This window comes from Scyliorhinus torazame, chromosome 1 (genome assembly GCF_047496885.1).
Source record: "Scyliorhinus torazame isolate Kashiwa2021f chromosome 1, sScyTor2.1, whole genome shotgun sequence".
Classification (NCBI taxonomy): Eukaryota; Metazoa; Chordata; class Chondrichthyes; order Carcharhiniformes; family Scyliorhinidae; genus Scyliorhinus; species Scyliorhinus torazame.
In genome coordinates this window covers 335,966,364-335,986,056 of record NC_092707.1, presented here as the reverse complement: position 1 = coordinate 335,986,056, position 19,693 = coordinate 335,966,364, and the positions used below count along the sequence as shown (strand labels likewise).

Here is a 19,693-nt window from a genome sequence, read left to right as displayed (position 1 = left end):
ATTGTAGCCACCCAACACCGCTGGGAAACCCATGGCGTGCGGCCGGCACAACAGAGAATCCCACCAACAGAGTATCCAGCCCGACATGTTAAAGGTAAATGTTTTCAAAGAATCAGGTATTGTTTTAAGAACATTCACTGTCTTTTGAATATGTATCAAAGAAAAGAATTCCAACGATACTCTTTTAGAAATGGAGAACACAATTTTAATGGCGTAAGAATTTAAAAATGCCGGAAATACTCAGCAGGTCAGGCAGCAACTGTGGAGAGAAATAGAGAAAACATTTTGGGCTGGATTCTCCATCTGCGCGATCCTTCATTTTGCCAGCAGTGCACTCATGCCCGTGGATTTTCCATTGGCGTGTGGGTGCCCACAATGGGAACCCCATTGGCGGTACGGAGGATCCCGCTGCCAGCAGTGGCGGGGGGGGGGGGGGGGGGGGGGTTGCACCAAATAATGGGAGCGGCGGGACGGAGAAACCCACAGTTCAAGTTGATGACCTTTCATCAGAACTGAAAAATGATGGAAATGTAAGAGTTTTCATGCCATTGGAATGGGGAAAGGAGCAGGAAGAATACTGGAGTAAGTCTGTGATTAGGGTGGAGGCCAGCAGAAATTAAATAACAAAAGATTTCATGACACAGCAGCCAAATAGAGTTGTGATGGATATAGTAAAGAAACAAAGTTGAATCCAAATGAAATGTGAATTGTTGAATCCAAACAATGTGAATGTAAAATTAATAAAGAAAGAAACAAGACAAGACTGACCCAGCAAAATAAAAAAAAAAGAAAAACCACGTAGAACAAAATGGAGGCAGAGGTTATAATCTGAAGTTGTTGAACTCAGTGTTGAGTCTGGAAGGCTGTAGCATGCTGCGTGGAAAGATAAGGTGCTGTTCCGCAGGTTTGCATTGAGCTTCACTGGATTGCTGTAGCAGGCCATGGTCAAATAGGTCAGCATGGGGGCAAGTGGAAGAATCAAAATGACAAGCCACCAGAGCTGGGGTGCTGCTTATGGACTAAACAGGGCTGCGCCACAAAGTGGTCACCTTGTCTGCATTTGGCCACCCCAGTGTAGAGGTGACCACGTTGTGAGCACCAGATATAGCACACTAAATTGAGAGAAGTACAAATACATTGTTGCTTCACTTGGAAAGGGTTTTTGAGGCTTTGGAAACTGTGAAAGGAGGTAATGAAATGGCAGTTGTTGCATTTCTTATGCTTGCCCAGAAAGGTGATGCAGGGAAAGGAGGAGATGTTATGGGTAACTGAGGAATAGACTGGAGTGTCACAGAGGGAACAGTCCCTGCGGAATCCTGAAACAGGATGGCAGGGGAAGATGTGTTCTGTGGCTGCATTATGTTGGAGCTGGCAGAAATGGCAGTGGATGATCTGTTGAATGCAAAGGCTGGTGGGATGGAAGATAAGGACAAGGTGAACCCTATCATGGTTCTGAGCGGAAGGGGAAGGGGTGAGAGTAGAGATGCATGATTGGAAATATTGAAGGGCCCTGTCAACCACACTGGGTGGGAACCCTCGATTGAGGAAAAGGTCAGACATGTCGGAAGGGCTGGTGTGGAATACTGCATCATCAGAACAGATGCAACAGAAGTGGGAGAATGGAATGGAGTTCTTACAGGAAGCAGTGTGTGAGGAAGTGTCATCAGGCATGCTGTGGGAGTCTGTGGGCTTGTAGTGAACATGAACAGATAACCTATCTGAAGAAATGAAGACAGAAAGGTTGAGGAAGGGAAGGGAAGAATCCGAGATGGACCAAGTGAAGGAGGAAGAAGGGTGGAAATTGGAAGCAAAAGCAATTTTCCAGTTCATAGCAAGAGCAGGATGCAGTCACCAATGTACTGGAAAAAGAGATGAAGGAGGGGGTCAGAAGACAATTGGAAATTTTATGACACTTGCATAACGTCATGTGGTGAATGACGTGGTACTCGTAATTCACCAGTGTATTAGTATCATGCTCTGCCATTGTGTTACAGTCCAGGTCCTGGAGGGAGACGGTATCTTGTCGGCTATCGGGGTGTTCGACATAAGCATACTGGGAGTTGGAGTGTAGGAGCTGGACCCTCTCTACCAGAGGGTTGGTCTTATGGCTCCTGACGTGTTTTCTGAGGAGGACTGGTCCCGGTGTCTTCAGCCAGGACGGAAGCAAGGCCCCTGAGGTAGCTCCACTAAGGAAAACAAACAAGCGGTCATTAGGAGTCTCGTTTGTGGCCGTGCAAAGGAGGGACCTGATAGAGTGGAGCGCATCGGGGAGGACCTCCTGCCAGTGAGAAACTGGGAGACTCCTGGACCTCAAGGTCAGTAGCACGGTCTTCCAGACCGTCGCATTCTCCCTCTCCACCTGCCCGTTTCCCCTGGGGTTATAACTGGTAGTCCTGCTCGAGGCAATGCCCTTACTGAGCAGGTACTGATGCAGTTCGTCGCTCATGAACGACGAGCCCCGGTCGCTGTGGACATAACGGGGGAAACCAAACCGGGTGAAGACACTATGCAGGGCTCTAATGACAGTGGACGTGGCCATATCGGGGCAGGGGATTGTAAATGTGAAGCGGGAGAGCTCATCTATGATGTTGAGGAAATATGTATTGCAGTTATTGGAGGGGAGGGGCCCTTTGAAATCGACACTGAGGCGTTCAAAGGGCCGGGATGCCTTTACCAGGTGGGCCTTATCCAGTCGATAGACGTGTGGTTTACACTCCGCACAGATTTGGCAGTCCCTGGTCATAGTTCTGACCTCCTCGGTGGAGTAGGGCAGGTTGCGGGCCTTGATATAATGGACGAGCCGGGTGACCCCCGGGTGGCAAAGGTCATCGTGGATAGCCCGTAGTCGGTCATCTTGCACGCTGGTGCATGTGCCGCGGGACAGGGCATCTGGGGGCTCGTTGAGCTTCCCAGGACGATATACTATATTGTAGTTTTCGGTGAAGAGTTCGATCCTCCACCTCAAGATTTTATCGTTTTTGATTTTGCCCCGCTGCGTATTGTCGAACATGAAGACTACCGATCGTTGGTCGGTGACGAGGGTAAACCTTCTACCAGCGAGGTAGTGCCTCCAGTGCTGCACGGCTTCCACAATGACTTGGGCTTCTTTTTCGACCGAGGAGTGTCGAATTTCAGAGGAGGTGAGGGTGCGCGAAAAGAACGCTACCGGTCTGCCTGCTTAGTTGAGGGTGGTGGCGAGGGCGACCTCTGATGCGTCGCTCTCCACCTGGAAGGGGACGGACTCGTCAACCGCGAGCATCGCGGCTTTGGCGATGTCCGCCTTGATGCAGCTGAAGGTCTGGCGGGCCTCAGTTGCCAGTGGAAAGATGGTGGCCTTGATTAATGGGCGGGCTTTGTCCGCATAATTGGGGACCCACTGGGTGTAATATGAAAAGAACCCAAGGCACCACTTCAGAGCCTTGGGAAAGTGAGGGAGAGTGAGTTGCAGGAGGGGGGTCATACGGTCAGGATCGGGCCCTAGGACCCCGTTCTCCACGACGTAGCCGAGGATGGCTAGTCTGGTTGTGCGGAAAACGCATTTCTCCTTGTTTTAGGTGAGATTGAAGGTTTGGGCGGTTTGGAGGAATTTGTGGAGGTTGGCGTCGTGGTCCTGCAGATCATGGCCGCAGATGGTGACATTGTCCAAGTACGGAAATGTGGCCTGCAGCCCGTACTGGTCCACTATTCGGTCCATTGCTCTTTGGAACACCGAAACCCCATTCGTGACGCCAAAGGGGACCCGGAGGAAATGGAAAAGGCGGCCGTCTGCCTCAAAACCCGTGTAGTGGCGGTCCTCCGGGCAGATTGGGAGCTGGTGGAACGCAGACTTCAGATCTACCGTGGAGAACACCCGGTAGTGTGCGATCTGGTTTACCATGTCTGCAATCCGGGGAAGGGGGTACGCATCGAGTTGCGTATACCGGTTAATGGTTTGGCTGTAATCAACCACCATCCGGAACTTTTCCCCGGTTTTGACGACCACCACCTGAGCTCTCCAGGGGCTATTGCTGGCCTCGATGACACCCTCCGCAAGAGATGCTGGACCTCGGACCAAATGAACGTCCTGTCCAACATGCTATACCGCCTGCTTCTGGTGGCGACTGGATTGCAGTCGGCGGTGAGGTTTGCGAAGAGAGGGGGAGGGTCGACTTTTAGGGTGGCGAGGCTGCATATGGTGAGTGGGGGCAGGGGCCCCCCGAACTTCAGGGTTAGGCTCCTTAGGTTACATTGGAAGTCGTAGCCCAATAGGAGAGGAGCGCAGAGGTCTGGGAGCACATATAATTTGAAGTTAGCGTACTCAGCACCCTGTACTGCTAGGGTTAGAACATAGAACATAGAACATTACAGCGCAGTACAGGCCCTTTGGCCCTCGATGTTGCGCCGACCTGTGAAACCACTCTAAAGCTCATCTACACTATTCCCTTATCGTCCATATGTCTATCAAATGACCATTTGAATGCCCTTAGTGTTGGCGAGTCCACTGCTGTTTCAGGCAGGGCATTCCACGCCCTTACTATTCTCTGAGTAAAGAACCTACCTCTGACATCTGTCTTATATCTATCTCTCCTCAATTTAAAGGTATGTCCCCTCGTGCTAGACATCACCATCTGAGGAAAAAGGCTCTCACTGTCCACCCTATCCAATCCTCTGATCATCTTGTATGCCTCAATTAAGTCACCTCTTAACCTTCTTCTCTCTAACGAAAACAGCCTCAAGTCCCTCAGCCTTTCGTCATAAGATCTTCCCTCCATACCAGGCAACATTCTGGTAAATCTCCTCTGCACCCTTTCCAATGCTTCCACATCCTTCCTATAATGCGACGACCAAAATTGCAGGCAATACTCCAAATGCGGCCGCACCAGAGTTTTGTACACCTGCAACATTACCTCATGGCTCCGAAACTCAATCCCTCTACCAATAAAAGCTAACACACCGTACCCCTTCTTAACAACTCTCTCAACCTGTGTGGCAACTTTCAGGGATCTATGCACATGGACACCGAGATCTCTCTGCTCATCCACACTGCCAAGAATCTTACCATAAGCCCAGTACTCAGTCTTCCTGTTATTCCTTCCAAAATGAATCACCTCACACTTTTCGGCATTAAACTCCATTTGCCACCTCTCAGCCCAGCTCTGCAGCTTATCTGTGTCCCTTTGTAACTTGTAACATCCGTCCGCACTGTCCACAACTCCACCGACTTTAGTGTCATCTGCAAATTTACTCACCCATCCTTCTGCGCCCTCCTGCAAGGTTGCAGTAGTGCACCCTTGGATTTGCACCGAGTGCGACCCAGAGGCGAGGGAGATGGTTTGTTGCGCCGTGAAAATTAGGAACGAGCAGCGTCTTACCATGTCCGGTTGAATGAAGCTCTCTGTGCTCCCGGAGTCGAAGAGGTAAGGCGTCTCATGCCCGTTAATCCGGATGGCCATCATGGAGCTCCGGAGGTGCTTGGGTCACGACTGGTCCAGGGTAACCGCGCTGAGCTACAGGTAGCCGGCGGTGTGGTCGGAGGTGCTGGGGCGACCCTGCGATAAATGTCCATATTGATCATACGTGTCGAGCGGCGTAGCAGATGGCGGCCAAGATGGCGGCCCCCATTGGTCGAGCGTGGCGGGTGGTGAAGAAGATGGTGCCAAGATGGCGGCCCCCATGGATCGCACGTGGCCGGTCGCGTGGGGGAGGGTGGCCAAGATGGCGGCCCCCGTGAGTCGCACGTGCTGTGAGGGCTGGAAGATGGCTGCCTCCACTGATAGCACGAGGCTGAGGCATCTGCAGGGGGCGGAGTCAGCAGACACGCTGCCACCCTGCGGAGTCTGCGGGCCTGTGAGTCTGAGAATCGGGTCTGTGAGTTAGAGTTCTTAGACCTGGCCAGTCAAACTTTGGCGAAATGTCCTTTTCTCCCGCAGCTGCTGCAGTTCGCATTGCGGGCCGGGCAGTGCTGTCGGGGGTGTTGAGACTTGCCGCAAAAATAGCAGGGCAGCCCCCCATGATGGGCAGGCGGCCGCGCGGCAGAGGCCTGTGGTAGTCTTTGGTCGGGGGCCCACGAGGGGGTTGCGTGGTCAGCCGGGAACGCAGTAAGGCTCTGAAATGCAACCTCCAGAGAGGTGGCTAACTTTACCGTGTCGTCCAGATCCTGGGCCCCCTTTTCGAGCAGGCGCTGTCTCACATAATTCAACCGGACTCACGCCCCGTAGACGTCTCAGATGGCGAGTTCCATGTGCTGAGTGGCCGTAATGGTCTGGTAATTACAGTTGCGTGCGAGGGTTTTGAGGTCGCGTAGGTAGTCATCTAGCGACTCTCCGGGGTGCTGGCGGCGAGTGGTGAAGATGTGTTGTGCGTAGACCTCGTTCACGGGCCATACGTAGAGGCGTTCGAGCATCGCGAGGGCATCTGCATAGGAGGAGGCCTTGTCGAGCTGAACAGAAATGCGATGGTTCACCCATGCGTGGAGGAGGCTCAGCTTCTGTTCATCGGTGAAGGAAGGCGTTGAAGAGGCAGCGTGGAAGAGGCCTTGAAGCATCGAAGCCAGTGTGAAAAAAAGTATTTCGCCTCCGCAGCCTGCGGATCGATTACAGTCGATCAGGTTTGAGGGCTGATTCCATAGTTGTGTTTAAGCTGATTAAATTGATGCGACCATCAATTTACTCAAAGACACGAGTAGAAGTAAACCGTGGTTTTAATCAGCTTAAACAGTGCCTGCCTGCGACTGGTACAATACTGTGAACCGCCTACAGGTCAACTGCTCTTTATACTTCCTTTCAAGGGGAGGATCCATGGGCGGAGCCCGTACATGCCCCAACATATCCCCCTGTGGGTGAAGCCACAGAATGGCCCATAGGTGGAGCCCACAAGTTCAACAACATAACATAGTTGTAAAACAATGGCAGAACATGATACTAATACACTGGTGAATTACTAGTACTATACATTCACCACACGTCATAGAGTCATTTATGGCACAGAAGGAGACCATTTAGCCCATCGAGTGCATGCTAGCTAACCGCAGAACAATTCAGCATGGCACAAAAGAATAAGATTTACATGAGGTATAGTCAGTTCACAAGGTTCAGTTTCCACCATCATTAATGTATGAGCTGAGGAACTAGCTCACTGGCTGGCGGTGCTATTTGTCGTGCCCACCTGCCTCCGATCCTGGCTCTAATGGTGGCTTAATATCAAGCACATTGAACCATCCTTAGATTTATGTCTGTCTAAAACTACTTTGGGGATTGATTTAAAGTCTCGGAGATTTTTGCAAAACTTGTACATATTCTCTAGAATACTGAAGGATTTAAGGTAATCCATAAATAATTTTAGCAAGGAGATTTGAGAACAGTAGTATTCGGGCCCTATGCTATTTTCCAAACTCAAATTCATGTATAAAATAATAAATGTTCATGGCTATTCATATTTGTGTTCAAAGATTTCGTGCTCCTTGGCAATTCTCTTTTTAAGTCAGGCCTTTTGTTGCTTGTATTTCTTCAATCTGTGATCCAGATTTTCTTGCTCTTCTCACCACTAAAGAAAAAGTAGGGTAGCAGTGGGACCCAAAATATGAGCTGTGCCAATGGCCGAGATTCTCTGTTTGGGGGACTATGTTCACCCGCTGGAGCTGAATTGCACGTTGCGGAGCGTAAATCTCAGAGCAATTCAGTGCCCTTCGCCATGCAAATTTATGCATGCGAGGAATACAAGGGATTCCTGAGGGAATCCTGCTATCGGGCCACCATTTACAAACATCAACCACATCAAAGAGAGTTAAGTGCATTCCAAGTATGCCCCTTCAAGCTTGAGTGATTTTGAAGTGTTGAGTTAGAAATTGACAGCACTTAATTCTCTTTGATGTGGTTGATGTTTGTGAACATTGTTGTTTCAACACTTAGACTTTCACATCCATGAAGAAGATGAATGAAGCAAGGTGCACAGCTGCTTTATGGAAGCTGTCAATCACAGCCAACTGCCAGAAATGAATGAATGGCTTGCAATTAATAGATCTGAGGGGTTTAAACACAGGTTGCAGTTGTTCTCTTTCCAGGAATTGATATGTGGTGTTGCTTGATGCCTGTTACAACTGTAAGTTTTTCACTGTCCTGTCTGGACTGCTGTTGTGCTTCCAGAGAGGGGTCGCTTTTCTGGGAGGGGTCTGGGGATGGGGAGGGGGGCAAGCTGGGGTAGGGGTCTGAGAGATTTCCCTCTAGTTAGGGGGACTCTGTGGGGCATCCCTTTAGTTAGGGAGTCCCTGTGCGGGGTCCCTCTAGTTACAGGGTCCCTGGGTGGTCCTTTTAGTTAGGGCATCCATGGGGGTGTTTCCTGAGTGAGGGGGTCTCTGGGGGGTCTCCTGTTTTAGGGGCCGCTGGGGGAAGGGTGGTGGAGGGACCTCTGGCAGGGGAGGGGTGGGCAGGTCATGCATTGTGTGGGGGGAGGGTGGAATGCGGATGGACTTTGGGGGTCACTCCCTTAAGGGGTTGCCCTCTTGGCCCACTGTGAGGAACATTACGTCAGGTTCATACTTGGTGATACATGTTGTAATCTCCACCCACGTGATTCCTGGCCCTGAGGGCCGGTCAATCATGAGGGTCCTGAGACTCTGGTGCCGGCCCCACTATGTAGATGCAAATGGGCCATTAGGATCCCATCACATCCACTAGCATGGATCTCTCGCTGGCACGCGGGCGTGAACACTGATCAAGCCGCCAGCTACGGTCTGGAGGCACCGATCCCGATTTTTCCCGGACGCACGTTTCTCCACCACATTGGGGACCCTGCTACCGGTGGCAGAGCATCCAGCTGAATATCTATTTTTGGTCGTTACGTAACTTCCTGACTCCCTAACATTGGAGCTGGGGGTACTCCAAAGATGCGCTATGAGATCTCTCTCAGAAGTTCCCAGATATAAGATGGTGCAGAAATTGACCAGAAGCATTAGCTTCCCCTGGACAATTACTCTGGGAACCATCTGACAAAGCAAATTAAATTGTCAACTTCAGATGATTCTGTCAGGGTTATGTTAATCATCTCAGAAAAAGTTAGAAGAAACAAAACCTTTCCAGTAACTATTTTAAATCCCCAGACCGATCCCGACAGAGGACACCCCCAAAACTCTGACCCTCCAGGGCCCCCACTTCACCCCCACTAACTAATCACACCCACACAATAATCCCGCCCACATGGGATTCCCCCCATGGCACAATCCTTCCACATATGGGACTTCCCTTGCCCTCCACCCATCCCCCCAATCCATGGGCCCGATTCTAATCGGAAACCTGATCGGCGCGGTTCCCTGACCCGCTGAAACCACACAAACTGGCTGAAACGTGTCACTCCCCCCTGACTCATTACCCCTCCAACACACCCAACCCGACCCATGACCAAGCTACCCTAAACCCCACCCTCCCGACCACCCAACAGGACACCCTGATCCAAGCCAACCCCAACCTGACTCCTCGACTGACCAAACTAACCTGACCCCTCCTACCAGAGGGACCCCAGCCACCCCCGACCCAACCCGACCCCGCAATTGGACCCTCCAATACCCATGCCCTTATTTCTAACTCCCCCAGCCCACCCCTCCGACTGCCCCCACTCCCCTGACCATCAATTACACCCCCACCCCGACCTCCAATCCTCCCAATCCCGCTGACCTCTGACCACCCCATCAGACCTCCAAATGCCTCACTCCCCATGACCTCCATCTGACCCTGACCTCCCACCCCCCAGCCCCACAATCTGATTCCCCATCCCCACGACCCATGATTACCCCAGCGCCCCCAGGCAATCACTTTCCGATGCTAGTTGGAGATGTTATGGCACATTGTTTTCTGCATTATGTCTTGCACCTTAAAAATGTAATAATTTAAGGAAGTACCTGTCAGTGTAAGGAAAAGTGTCAGACTATTTTGATGAAATTAGAAGATGTTAATTTTAATGCGGAAATATTTTAAAGTTATATAGAAAAAGCTTTGGTGGTACAGTGGGTGGCTGTCCTGCCTCCAAGCAGGAAGGCCCCTAGTTCAAGTCCCATTGGCTTTGAAAGAACCCAACCAGTAATGCAGGCACACCAGTATGTATTGGTGCCAGTTTCCAGCCTGGATAAGTGGAGAAGGCTAGTGAAAGGATGGACATCCAGCAGTAAAACCACCTGTCAATCGGAAGGAGTGACCAATCAGTATTGTAATGATCCATATGACATAGTAAACATAAAAGTAGAAAGAACTTTGTGTGGTGGCTTTCATATTCTCATGGTGTCCTTATTTCCAATTAATTATTATTTTGTAGGCAAGTTTACTGATTTGCATTTAGAAATGTTCCACAAACAGTAAATAAGAAAAAATAACCAGTTAACTTGTTTTTGATTAATGGTTGCACATCGTGTATGATCCCTGCCTTTCTTCAAATAATGCCATGGGAGTTTCACCTACATCTGACAGGGCCAAGCGTTTAATCTTGCTCCCAAGCCTCTGAAACAGAGCTAAAAACCTCCACATTCTTCTTCCTTCCCTCTGCTTGCATAGGTTGTATTCTTTGCGAATTATTTTATATCAAGAAATGTTTTTGCACTATACTGGCTGTAAGTACATGTATTGCATGTGCATTGACTCTTAATGGTTCCAACTTTATGTTGTATTTTGGAAAAGAGTTTTGTAAAATCAAAACTTACTTTGGAAAAATTATTAATAGGGGAACAGTTAAGATATACTAAAAGTATTTTCCAACTGCTTTCAAATGATTCCGCTAATGTTTTGTGCACGCTTAAGTTACATTTTCTCCTTTGCTTTTTTATCCACCTTCCTCCTCTATGTATTTTTTTATTTCACAAATATTTTGACGACATTACTCTCCATTAATCCCACATAAACAAACAATGCCATGAAAAATTGCTACGTGTGAAGTTTGTTTCTTAGTTGCTGCCAAGGGTGTTTGCAGCAATGTTACTTTTTTTTCTAAGTTGAACAATAAAGGCTTTTCTTCGTATTGGACATATTTATGATATACTGTATGAAAAGAAGTTGAACAACTCTAGTTAAGATAGAAATCATGGATGTGTTTTCCCTGTTTATTACTCTCATTATTGCCAGGTTTCGGTGGGTGTATAAAAGATGTTAGATTTACAAAAGGCGATCTCATAAACTTGGTGACTGCGTCCACTAATGCTGTCAGAGTCTATCTGGATGGATGCTTATCACCCGCTGGTACTGGTAACTGTAAAGGAAATAACTCCATTGTTGTGTTTAGCGGGAAGAAACGTATTGTATACGATGATGGTTTGCATCCGTTTACAGGTAAAAGATGAAAATATTTTACTGAAAACATTCATACAAATTTTTCTTAAGAGTTTTCAGCATTTACTTTTATTGGATGATGTTTAACATGTTATTCTTATTCACTTTTTGAAGAATATTTATACAGAATCATTGCATCAAATCAAGGAGGGTCAGCGTCTAGTTCTTGGGAGCGAGGGCGCACAAAGGAAGCAGGTAACATGATTTGTTTGCATTTGATAACCTTGCAGCATCTATTTCAGAAGCCTGATTAACAATTAAGAAAGAAAATGTTTTTCCTCAGATGTTCAATGTTTTGACAGCTAAATACTAAATGCAGGCTGGTACTCAATGGAATAGAAGATCAACGTCTCTTTAAAGGATATTAACATTTTTGAAATAAAAAACGAAAATGCTGGAAAGACTTTTGTGAGGAGAGAAACCGAGTTGACGGGTGAGATCCAAAGGCCATGCTGCACCGGAAAAGCAGGTCACCGCGACGCAGTGCGGCCAATGAAAGCCAGGAGACACCACTCCCGGGATGTACCCAGCTCACGTCTTGCGAGATCCAAAGCGACCTCGCAAGACATTGCGATGTGAATCCTGCGCACAATGGCCGAGATCACCTTTTAGCAAATCTGCATATTAGAAAGAGGCAATAAGCCTCACTCTAATGTGCAGATTCCCAACGTACCTGAGGCTTTGGGATTCAACCCTTCGTCTCAGAGACCTCAGGCGAGCACCATTCAGCACTGGTCCCCACAAACAGGGACCAGATGGAACAACACTTGTGGGGGTCTCCCAGGGGATTAGAGGCCCCCAACTGCATGCTCTTTGGGCAGAGTGGTGCACTGGCACTGCTGGTGCCAGCTGGGTATCCTGGCAGTGCCTGCTTTGAACCCTGGCATTGCGACCCGGGTGCCAGCCTGGCACTGCCAATGTGCCTAGGTGACACTGCCAGCAGTAATGGACACTGCCAGGGTGCCAGGTTGGTGATGCCCAGGTGGCAATTAAACAGGAAATCAGAGAGGCATGTGATGATGGGTGACTTTAATCTGCATATAGATTGAGTCAAATTAGTCACAGTACAATAGAGGAGGAATTTCTGGACCAATACATTGAGGAACCAACAATGGGAACAGGCCATCTTGGACTGGCTATTGTGCAATGAGAACGGATTAGTTGGCAATCTAGTTGTGAGAGAACCCTTGGGGATAGGTGACCATAATATAGAATTCTTTATCAAGGTGGTTAGTGAGGTAGTTGATTTTGACCTGGATCTTGAATCTCAATAAAGGTAACTGTGATGGCATGAGGCATGAGTTGGCTATTATGGACAGGGGAACATTACTGAAAGGAGGCAATGGCAGGCATTCAAGGAATTAATAGATGAACTCCAAAAGTTGTTATTCCTATTTGGCGCAAGAGTGGAAAAGAAAGTGTGACCAAATCATGGCTTCCTAGGGAAAGTCGAGGTAGTATTAGATTCAAAGAAGAAGGATACAAATTGGCAAGAAAAAACATTAGTCCTGAGGATTGGGAGCAGGTTAAAATTCAGCAAAGGCAGACCAAGGGAATAAGTAGGGGAAAATAGAGCATGAAAGGAAGCTAGCAGGAACATAAAAACTGACTCTAAAAGATTCTATAGGTATGTCAAGTGAAAAAGATTGTCAAAAACAAATACAGGCCCCTTATAGTCAGAAACGGGGTAAATCATAATGGGAACAAAGAAATGGTTGAGGAACTAACTTTGTACTTTACTTCTGTCTTTTGAAAGGAAGACATGAATAATGTACTGGATGTTCTGAGAAACACAAGTTTTAGTGAGGAGCTGAAGGATATCAGTATTAGCAGAGAAATGGTTTTGAGAAATTGATGGGATTAAAGGCTGATAAATCTCCAGCACCTGATAATCTTCATCTGAGAGTACTTAAGGAAGTGGCCCTCGAAATAGTAGATCCATTGGTGGGCACTTTCCAAAATTCTTTCGCCTCTGGTATGGTTCCTATAGATGGAGGATAGCTAATGTAAGCCCGCTATTCAGAAAGGAGAGAGAAAATAGGGAACTATAGACCGGTGAGCCGAAAGTCGGTAGTGGGGAACTTGCAGGAGTCAATTCTCAAAATTTCTATAGCACAGCATTTGGAAAGTAGCAGTATAATAAAACAAAGTCAACATGAACTTATGAAAGGGAAATCATGCTTGGCAAATCTACTGGAATTGTTTGACGATGTAACTAGTAGAGGTGACCAGGGAGAACCAGTGGATGTGGTCTATTTAGACTTTCAGAAGGCCTTCGACAATATCTCACATAGTAGATTACTATATAAAGTCAAAGTGCATGGAATTGTGGGTCGTGTCTTGAACCATAGAACCCTAAAATTCCTACAGTTCAGAAGGAAGCCATTCAGCCCATCGAGTCTGCATCAACCCTCTGAAAGAGCACCCTACCTAGGTCCACTCCCCTACCCTATCCCTGTAACCCCACCTAACCTGCACACCTTTGGACACTAAGGGACAACTTAGCATAGACAAGCCACGTAACCTGCATATATTTGGACTGTGGGAGAAAACCAGAGAACCTGGAGGAAACCAATGCAGACAGGGGAAGAAAGTGAAAACTCCACACAGTTACCCAGGGCAGAAATTCAACCTAGGTCCCTGGCACAGTGCTAACCACTGTGCCACCATGCCAATGGATAGAAAGCTGGTTGGCAGAAAGGAAGCAAAGAGTTGGAATAAATGAACTTTGAAATGGTTCTGGGAGCTGTAATGTGTGTCCCTTGCTTCTCTGAGTCTTGTAATTTCATTCCTGCTTCTGTTCTGCTGCTTGCTATTTTGAGCATGTGGTCACTGCTGTCTGGCCTCTGGATCTGTGCCTCAAAGGTTGCTGCTCAAGAGAGTAGTTGTGATGTACTAATGTTTTGGTGACTCAACCTTTTTTTTCCCCCCTTTGTCCTTCCTTCGTGAGTCTCTTTTCCTTGCCAGCCTTCCATCTTTTTAAGGTTTGCTTGGTCTTTTACTCGCTGCCACCATGTTTTACTGTGTGTTCAGGATCTAGCCGGCTGCTTTGGAGATTGGCTATTCTCTCAAAGTATGCTGCTCAAGTCTGTAGTTTCTCAAATCTATTACTCTTTAATTACAGCCAGTATTTACACATTTAGACCTCTACACGAGGTTGGAGCTTCTCTTCCTTCCATATCTCTCTTAGTTCCCCATCACATGATTTGACATCATTATTACATCAGCATCATGTATGTTTCTGATGTTAACCCTTTACTTCATAATTGCAGCCATCTCGCAAGGCTATCACATAACCTCCAGCTATTCAGCTATGACAGGTACATCATCCAAACACAGTGCAACAGAGCCATGCAGAACTAGGTGCTGCCTAACTGATCGGAGCAGAGCAGAACCAAAGGGGGAGGGGCATGTCTGCCTCACTTGCTGGGCCTCACTGAAACTTGCTGGAGGAAGCTGTTCCGCATCATGGGATGGTGGTGGCAGAGGCCATCGTATCCGATGCTACCGAGAGTATTGGTACAGGTGGCTGCGTCTGTTCCTGATTTATTGCTCTTCTCAAGTCCCACCTCATCATAATTCTTCCCTCAGTCCAACGTTCTCTTCTGATTGTCTGCTTTCAGATACCTAGGAACTGCTGCCTTGCCAACCAGTGCAAACTGAAGAAAAAGGATTAGAGCAGCACAACAACTCTAATAGAGAAGCATTGTCACTTGACCTGACACTTTCAACCATTGGCTCAGATACTGGCACCACCCAAACTTTAGACTCAAGTATAGAATTTGAATCAAAACATAGTGAAGCACTAGACATATTGGGTTTTAGCCAGGCCAGAGGAATAGGACATCTTAGAATTCATAGATTATCATAGAATTTACTGTGCAGAAGGAGGCCATTCGGCCAATCGAGTCTGCATCGGCTCTTGGAAAGAGCACCCTACCCAAGGTCAACACCTCCACCCTATCCCCATAACCCAGTTACCTCACCCAACACTAAGGGCAATTTTGGACACTAAGGGCAATTTATCATGGCCAATCCACGTAACCTGCACATCTTTGGACTGTGGGAGGAAACCGGAGCACCCGGAGGAAACCCACACACACACGGGGAGAACGTGCAGACTCCGCACAGACAGTGACCCAAGCCGGAATCGAAGCTGGGACCCTGGAGCTGTGAAGCAATTGTGCTAACCACAATGCTGCCGTGCTGCTATCTTGTCTGCAAACTCCTCGGAAGGTGTGATTGCAGAGCTTTTTGTTACAGGGAACTCAAATAAGGGGTTCAAAGGGGTGGTGTGCAGGAGAAAACTGATTAAAATGCGCACCATGATGCTTGGTGCATTGACATGCCTGCTCGATAGCTTTTTGTCACTGACAAAGAGCAGGAAGGAGTCCAGTTTTACGGGTGATCAACTCGATGTCAGCACTTCCAGAACCAGCCATAATGCAGTGTCTAGTGGCCAATATCTCAGCTTCCAAGGCAATGCAGACAGAAACAAACCAATGTATCAGCGCTGCAGTAGAAGCTTAAATGGGGGTCTTGAAATCCATGCTTGCTGGCCGACAGGCTCAGACTGCTGCCATCATGGTTACATCTCTCAGTGCTCAAAGGGGTGTTGAGATAGCAGTTCAGCAATTTGCCCTTCAACAGATGACTGATTGCTGAGGCACCGCCCTGGGGAATTACAGTGAATCTGTGGTACATGAACCTTTGGTGCTGTCTCAGGGTGACAGAATTTATACTCCAAGCATTGCTACTCTGAGTGCCCCCATTGTTACCTCCCAATGAACTAACTTAATTGCTGCTGTCCATGCCAAGATGGTGCAGCCTGAAGCTAGACCCCCCACAGCTCAGAGCTGCTCGAAAGCATCCTACAAGGTGATGCACTAAGCGTCAAGAACCACAAAGACATGTGAGACTTTAACCAAGGCTTTAATACACTACATAGGAAGCTTACCCGACACAGACGACCCCAGACAAATGGGTCAGGTCTCAGAAGCTGGGTCTTATACCTAACTCTCGGGGGAGTGGCCAAGGCGGAGCTCTCCGTGGCCAGGTCAGGTTACATACAGGTGACCGAACCTCTACAGAGCTACAGTACAATACACAGTACAATACACAGGGTTACAGGGCCACGTTACACACAACTATTATATAACTATGTACAATGCTAGGGAAGTACAGTGGTGTATCACCACATTCACCCCTTGTTTAGAAGGAAGTCTGGGGTGAAAATATGGAGTAGCAAAGACAGTGAACAAACAGGGAGTAACAAACAGAGTCCATCAGGTGGTTCCATGTTGTCAGAGGTCGAGACGAACGATGGGTTTGGTCGATCTCTTTGAACGTCGGAGCTGCGGCGCTGAGGCAGTGTCCGGCGGTATCCGTGCGGTCGGTGGTGCTGGGTCGCGAGGCGGCATAACGTCCCCCACCGCTTCGGCTGGCTCGAGGCGAAACTGCGGGATGACAGCGGCTGGCACGGAGTAGTAACAGGCCGAGGGATCGACGGGAGCAGAGAGGGAGCGGGGTGGAGGTTGCGGGGCGGGGGCGGCAGGAGCCCCAGAGGGGGCCAGGTCCTTGATGGAGACGGTCTCCTCACGCCCGTCGGGGTACGCTATGTACGCGTACTGTGGGTTGGCGTGGAGGAGACGGACTCTCTCCACCAGGGGCTCCGCCTTAGAGGTCCGCACGTGCTTGCGGAGCAGGACGTCTCCCGGGGACAGGAGCCAGGACGGAAACGATGTCACGGATGCCGATCTCCTGGAGAAGAGAAACATCCGCTCATGAGGGGTAGCATTCGTTGCAGTACACAAAAGGGACCGGATGGAGTGGAGTGCGGCCGGGAGGGCCTCCTGCCAACGGAAGACTGGCAGGCCTTTGGACTTGAGGGCTAGCAGCATGGCCTTCCAAACTGTCGCGTTCTCCCTCTCCACCTGTCCGTTCCCCCGGGGGTTGTAACTGGTCGTCCTGCTCGAGGCAACGCCCCTGGCGAGCAGGTACCGACGCAGCTCCTCACTCATGAAGGAGGAGCCCCGGTCACTGTGAATGTAATTGGGATAACCGAACAGCATGAAGAGGTCGTGCAATGCTTTGATGACGGTGGCGGAGGTCGTGTCGGGGCAGGGAATGGCGATGGGGAACCGCGAGTACTCGTCGATGACATTGAGGAACTACGTGTTGCGGTTGTGGGTGGGGAGGTCAATGCTGAGACGTTCAAAGGGGCGGGTAGCCTTGATTAGGTGCGCCTTGTCTGGCATGTAGAATTGCGGCTTGCACTCCGCACAGACTTGGCAGTTCCTAGTCACGGCCTTGACCTCCTCGACTGAGAAGGGCAGGTTGTGGCCCTTGATGTAGTGGTAGAACCGTCTGACGCCCGGGTGACAGAGGTCATTATGTAGTGCCCGCAGTCGGTCATCCTGTGCGTTGGCACAAGTACTACGGGACAGGGCATCAGGAGGATCATTGAGCTTACCTGGCCGGTATAAGATATTATAATTGTAGGTGGAGAGTTCGATCCTCCACCGTAATATCTTATCATTTTTGATTTTACGTCGTTGTTTGTTGTCGAACATGAACGCAACTGATCGTTGGTCAGTAACGAGGGTAAATGGTTTTCCGGCCAGGTAGTGCCTCCAGTGCCGGATGGCTTCCACTATGGCCTGTGCCTCCTTCTCAACAGAGGAGTGGCGGATCTCGGGGCCTTGGAGTGTGCGGGAAAAGAAGGCGATGGGCCTGCCCGCCTGGTTGAGTGTGGCACCCAGGGCAAAGTCGGAGGCATCGCTCTCGACTTGGAATGGTGCAGACTCGTCTACCGCATGCATGGCGGCTTTGGCGATAGCGGTTTTTAGGAGGTGGAAGGTCTGGCAGGCCTCGGGCGGGAGGGGGAATGAGGGGGAACGGAGGAGGAGTCGGGCCTTGTCAGCGTACTCGAGCACCCACTGGGCATAGTAGGCAAAGAACCCGAGGCATCGCCTCAGTTCTTTGGGGCAGGTGGCAATGGGGAGTTCGAGAAGGGGGCGCCGACGGTCGGGATCGGGGCCGAGGACACCGTTCTCCACCACGTAGCCGAGTATGGCGAGGCAGGTGGTGCCGAAAACACATTTTGCCTCGTTGTACGTGAGATTGAGGTGTTTGGCAGTTTGGAGGAATTTAGTGAGGTTGATGTCATGGTCCTGCTGGTTGTGGCCGCAGATGGTGACGTTGTCCAGATACGGGAAGGTAGCCCGCAGTCTGTTCTGGTCCACCATTCGGTCCATATCCCGTTGGAAGACCGAGACTCCATTGGTGACGCCAAAGGGTACCGTAAGAAAGTGGTAGAGGCGGCCGTCCGCCTCGAAGGCCGTGAAGTTACGGTCCTCTGGGCGGATAGGGAGCTGGTGGTAGGCGGATTTCAAGTCTATGGTGGAGAACACCCGGTACTGTGCAATCCGGTTGACCATGTCAGATATGCGGGGCAGGGGATACGCATCAAGCAGCGTGTACCGGTTGATGGTCTGACTGTAGTCAACGACCATGCGGTGTTTCTCGCCAGACTTGACTACCACCACTTGGGCTCGCCAGGGGCTGGTACTGGGAGCAATGATCTTTTCCGAGAGAAGGCGCTTAATCTCTGCTCGAATGAATTGGCGGTCCCCGAAACTGTAACGCCGACTTTTAGTAGCCACGGGCTTGCAGTCGGGGGTGAGATTAGCAAACAGTGAAGGGGGGGGGATCCTAAGCGTGGAGAGACTACAGGTGGGACCCGGGGGGGGATCAGGGAAGAACTGGGGGTTGGAGACCGTGAGGGTGGGGAGGGGGCCATTAAAATGCAAGGTGAGGCTGCGCAGGTGGCATTGGAAGTCCAGGCCGAGGATCGCGGCGGCGCAGAGGTGAGGGAGGACCATGAATTTGAAATCCTGGAACACCGTGCCGTTCACTGAGAGGGTGACGACGCAGTAGCCCGAAACCTCGGCCGACTGTGAGTTGGAGGCCATGGAAATATGCCTGCGCGTGGGTAGTACCCTGAGGGAGCAACGGCGCACGGTGTCCGGGTGGAGGAAGCTCTCCGTGCTGCCGCTGTCGAAGAGGCAGGTAACAGTGTAACAATTTACCTGAACCTCCATGGTGGATCTGGCGAGCTGATGCGGTCGGTCCTGGTCGAGGACGATGGATGCGATGGTGGAGCTGTTGGAGAAGGGTGCCGGATCCGGGGAGCGGCCTGCGGAAGAAGGTGGCGGAGCCCAGGCGTCGTAGGCTGCTGTTGGAGGCCAGGTTGCTGTCGTTAGCTGCATCTCAGTTGTTTGCAGCATTTCGGTCGGGTGCACAGGACCGGAAGTGACGATCGGCGGTGGACCGGAAGTGACGATCGGCGGTGGACCGGAAGTGACGATCGGCAGTGGACCGGAAGTGGCGTACGGCGGACCGGAAGTGAA

General features: G+C 49.8%; 1 protein-coding gene across 1 annotated transcript in view; it reads left to right on the top strand.

Annotated features, from left to right (window-relative positions):
* ush2a (Usher syndrome 2A (autosomal recessive, mild)) overlaps positions 1–19,693 on the top strand; it is a 1,730,413-nt gene that overhangs the window by 731,267 nt on the left and 979,453 nt on the right. Inside the window, exons 28-29 of the mRNA XM_072506478.1 lie at positions 11,079–11,282; positions 11,397–11,477. Of these exons, the coding sequence (XP_072362579.1) occupies positions 11,079–11,282; positions 11,397–11,477 (285 nt within the window). The remainder of the gene's footprint in view (positions 1–11,078; positions 11,283–11,396; positions 11,478–19,693) is intronic.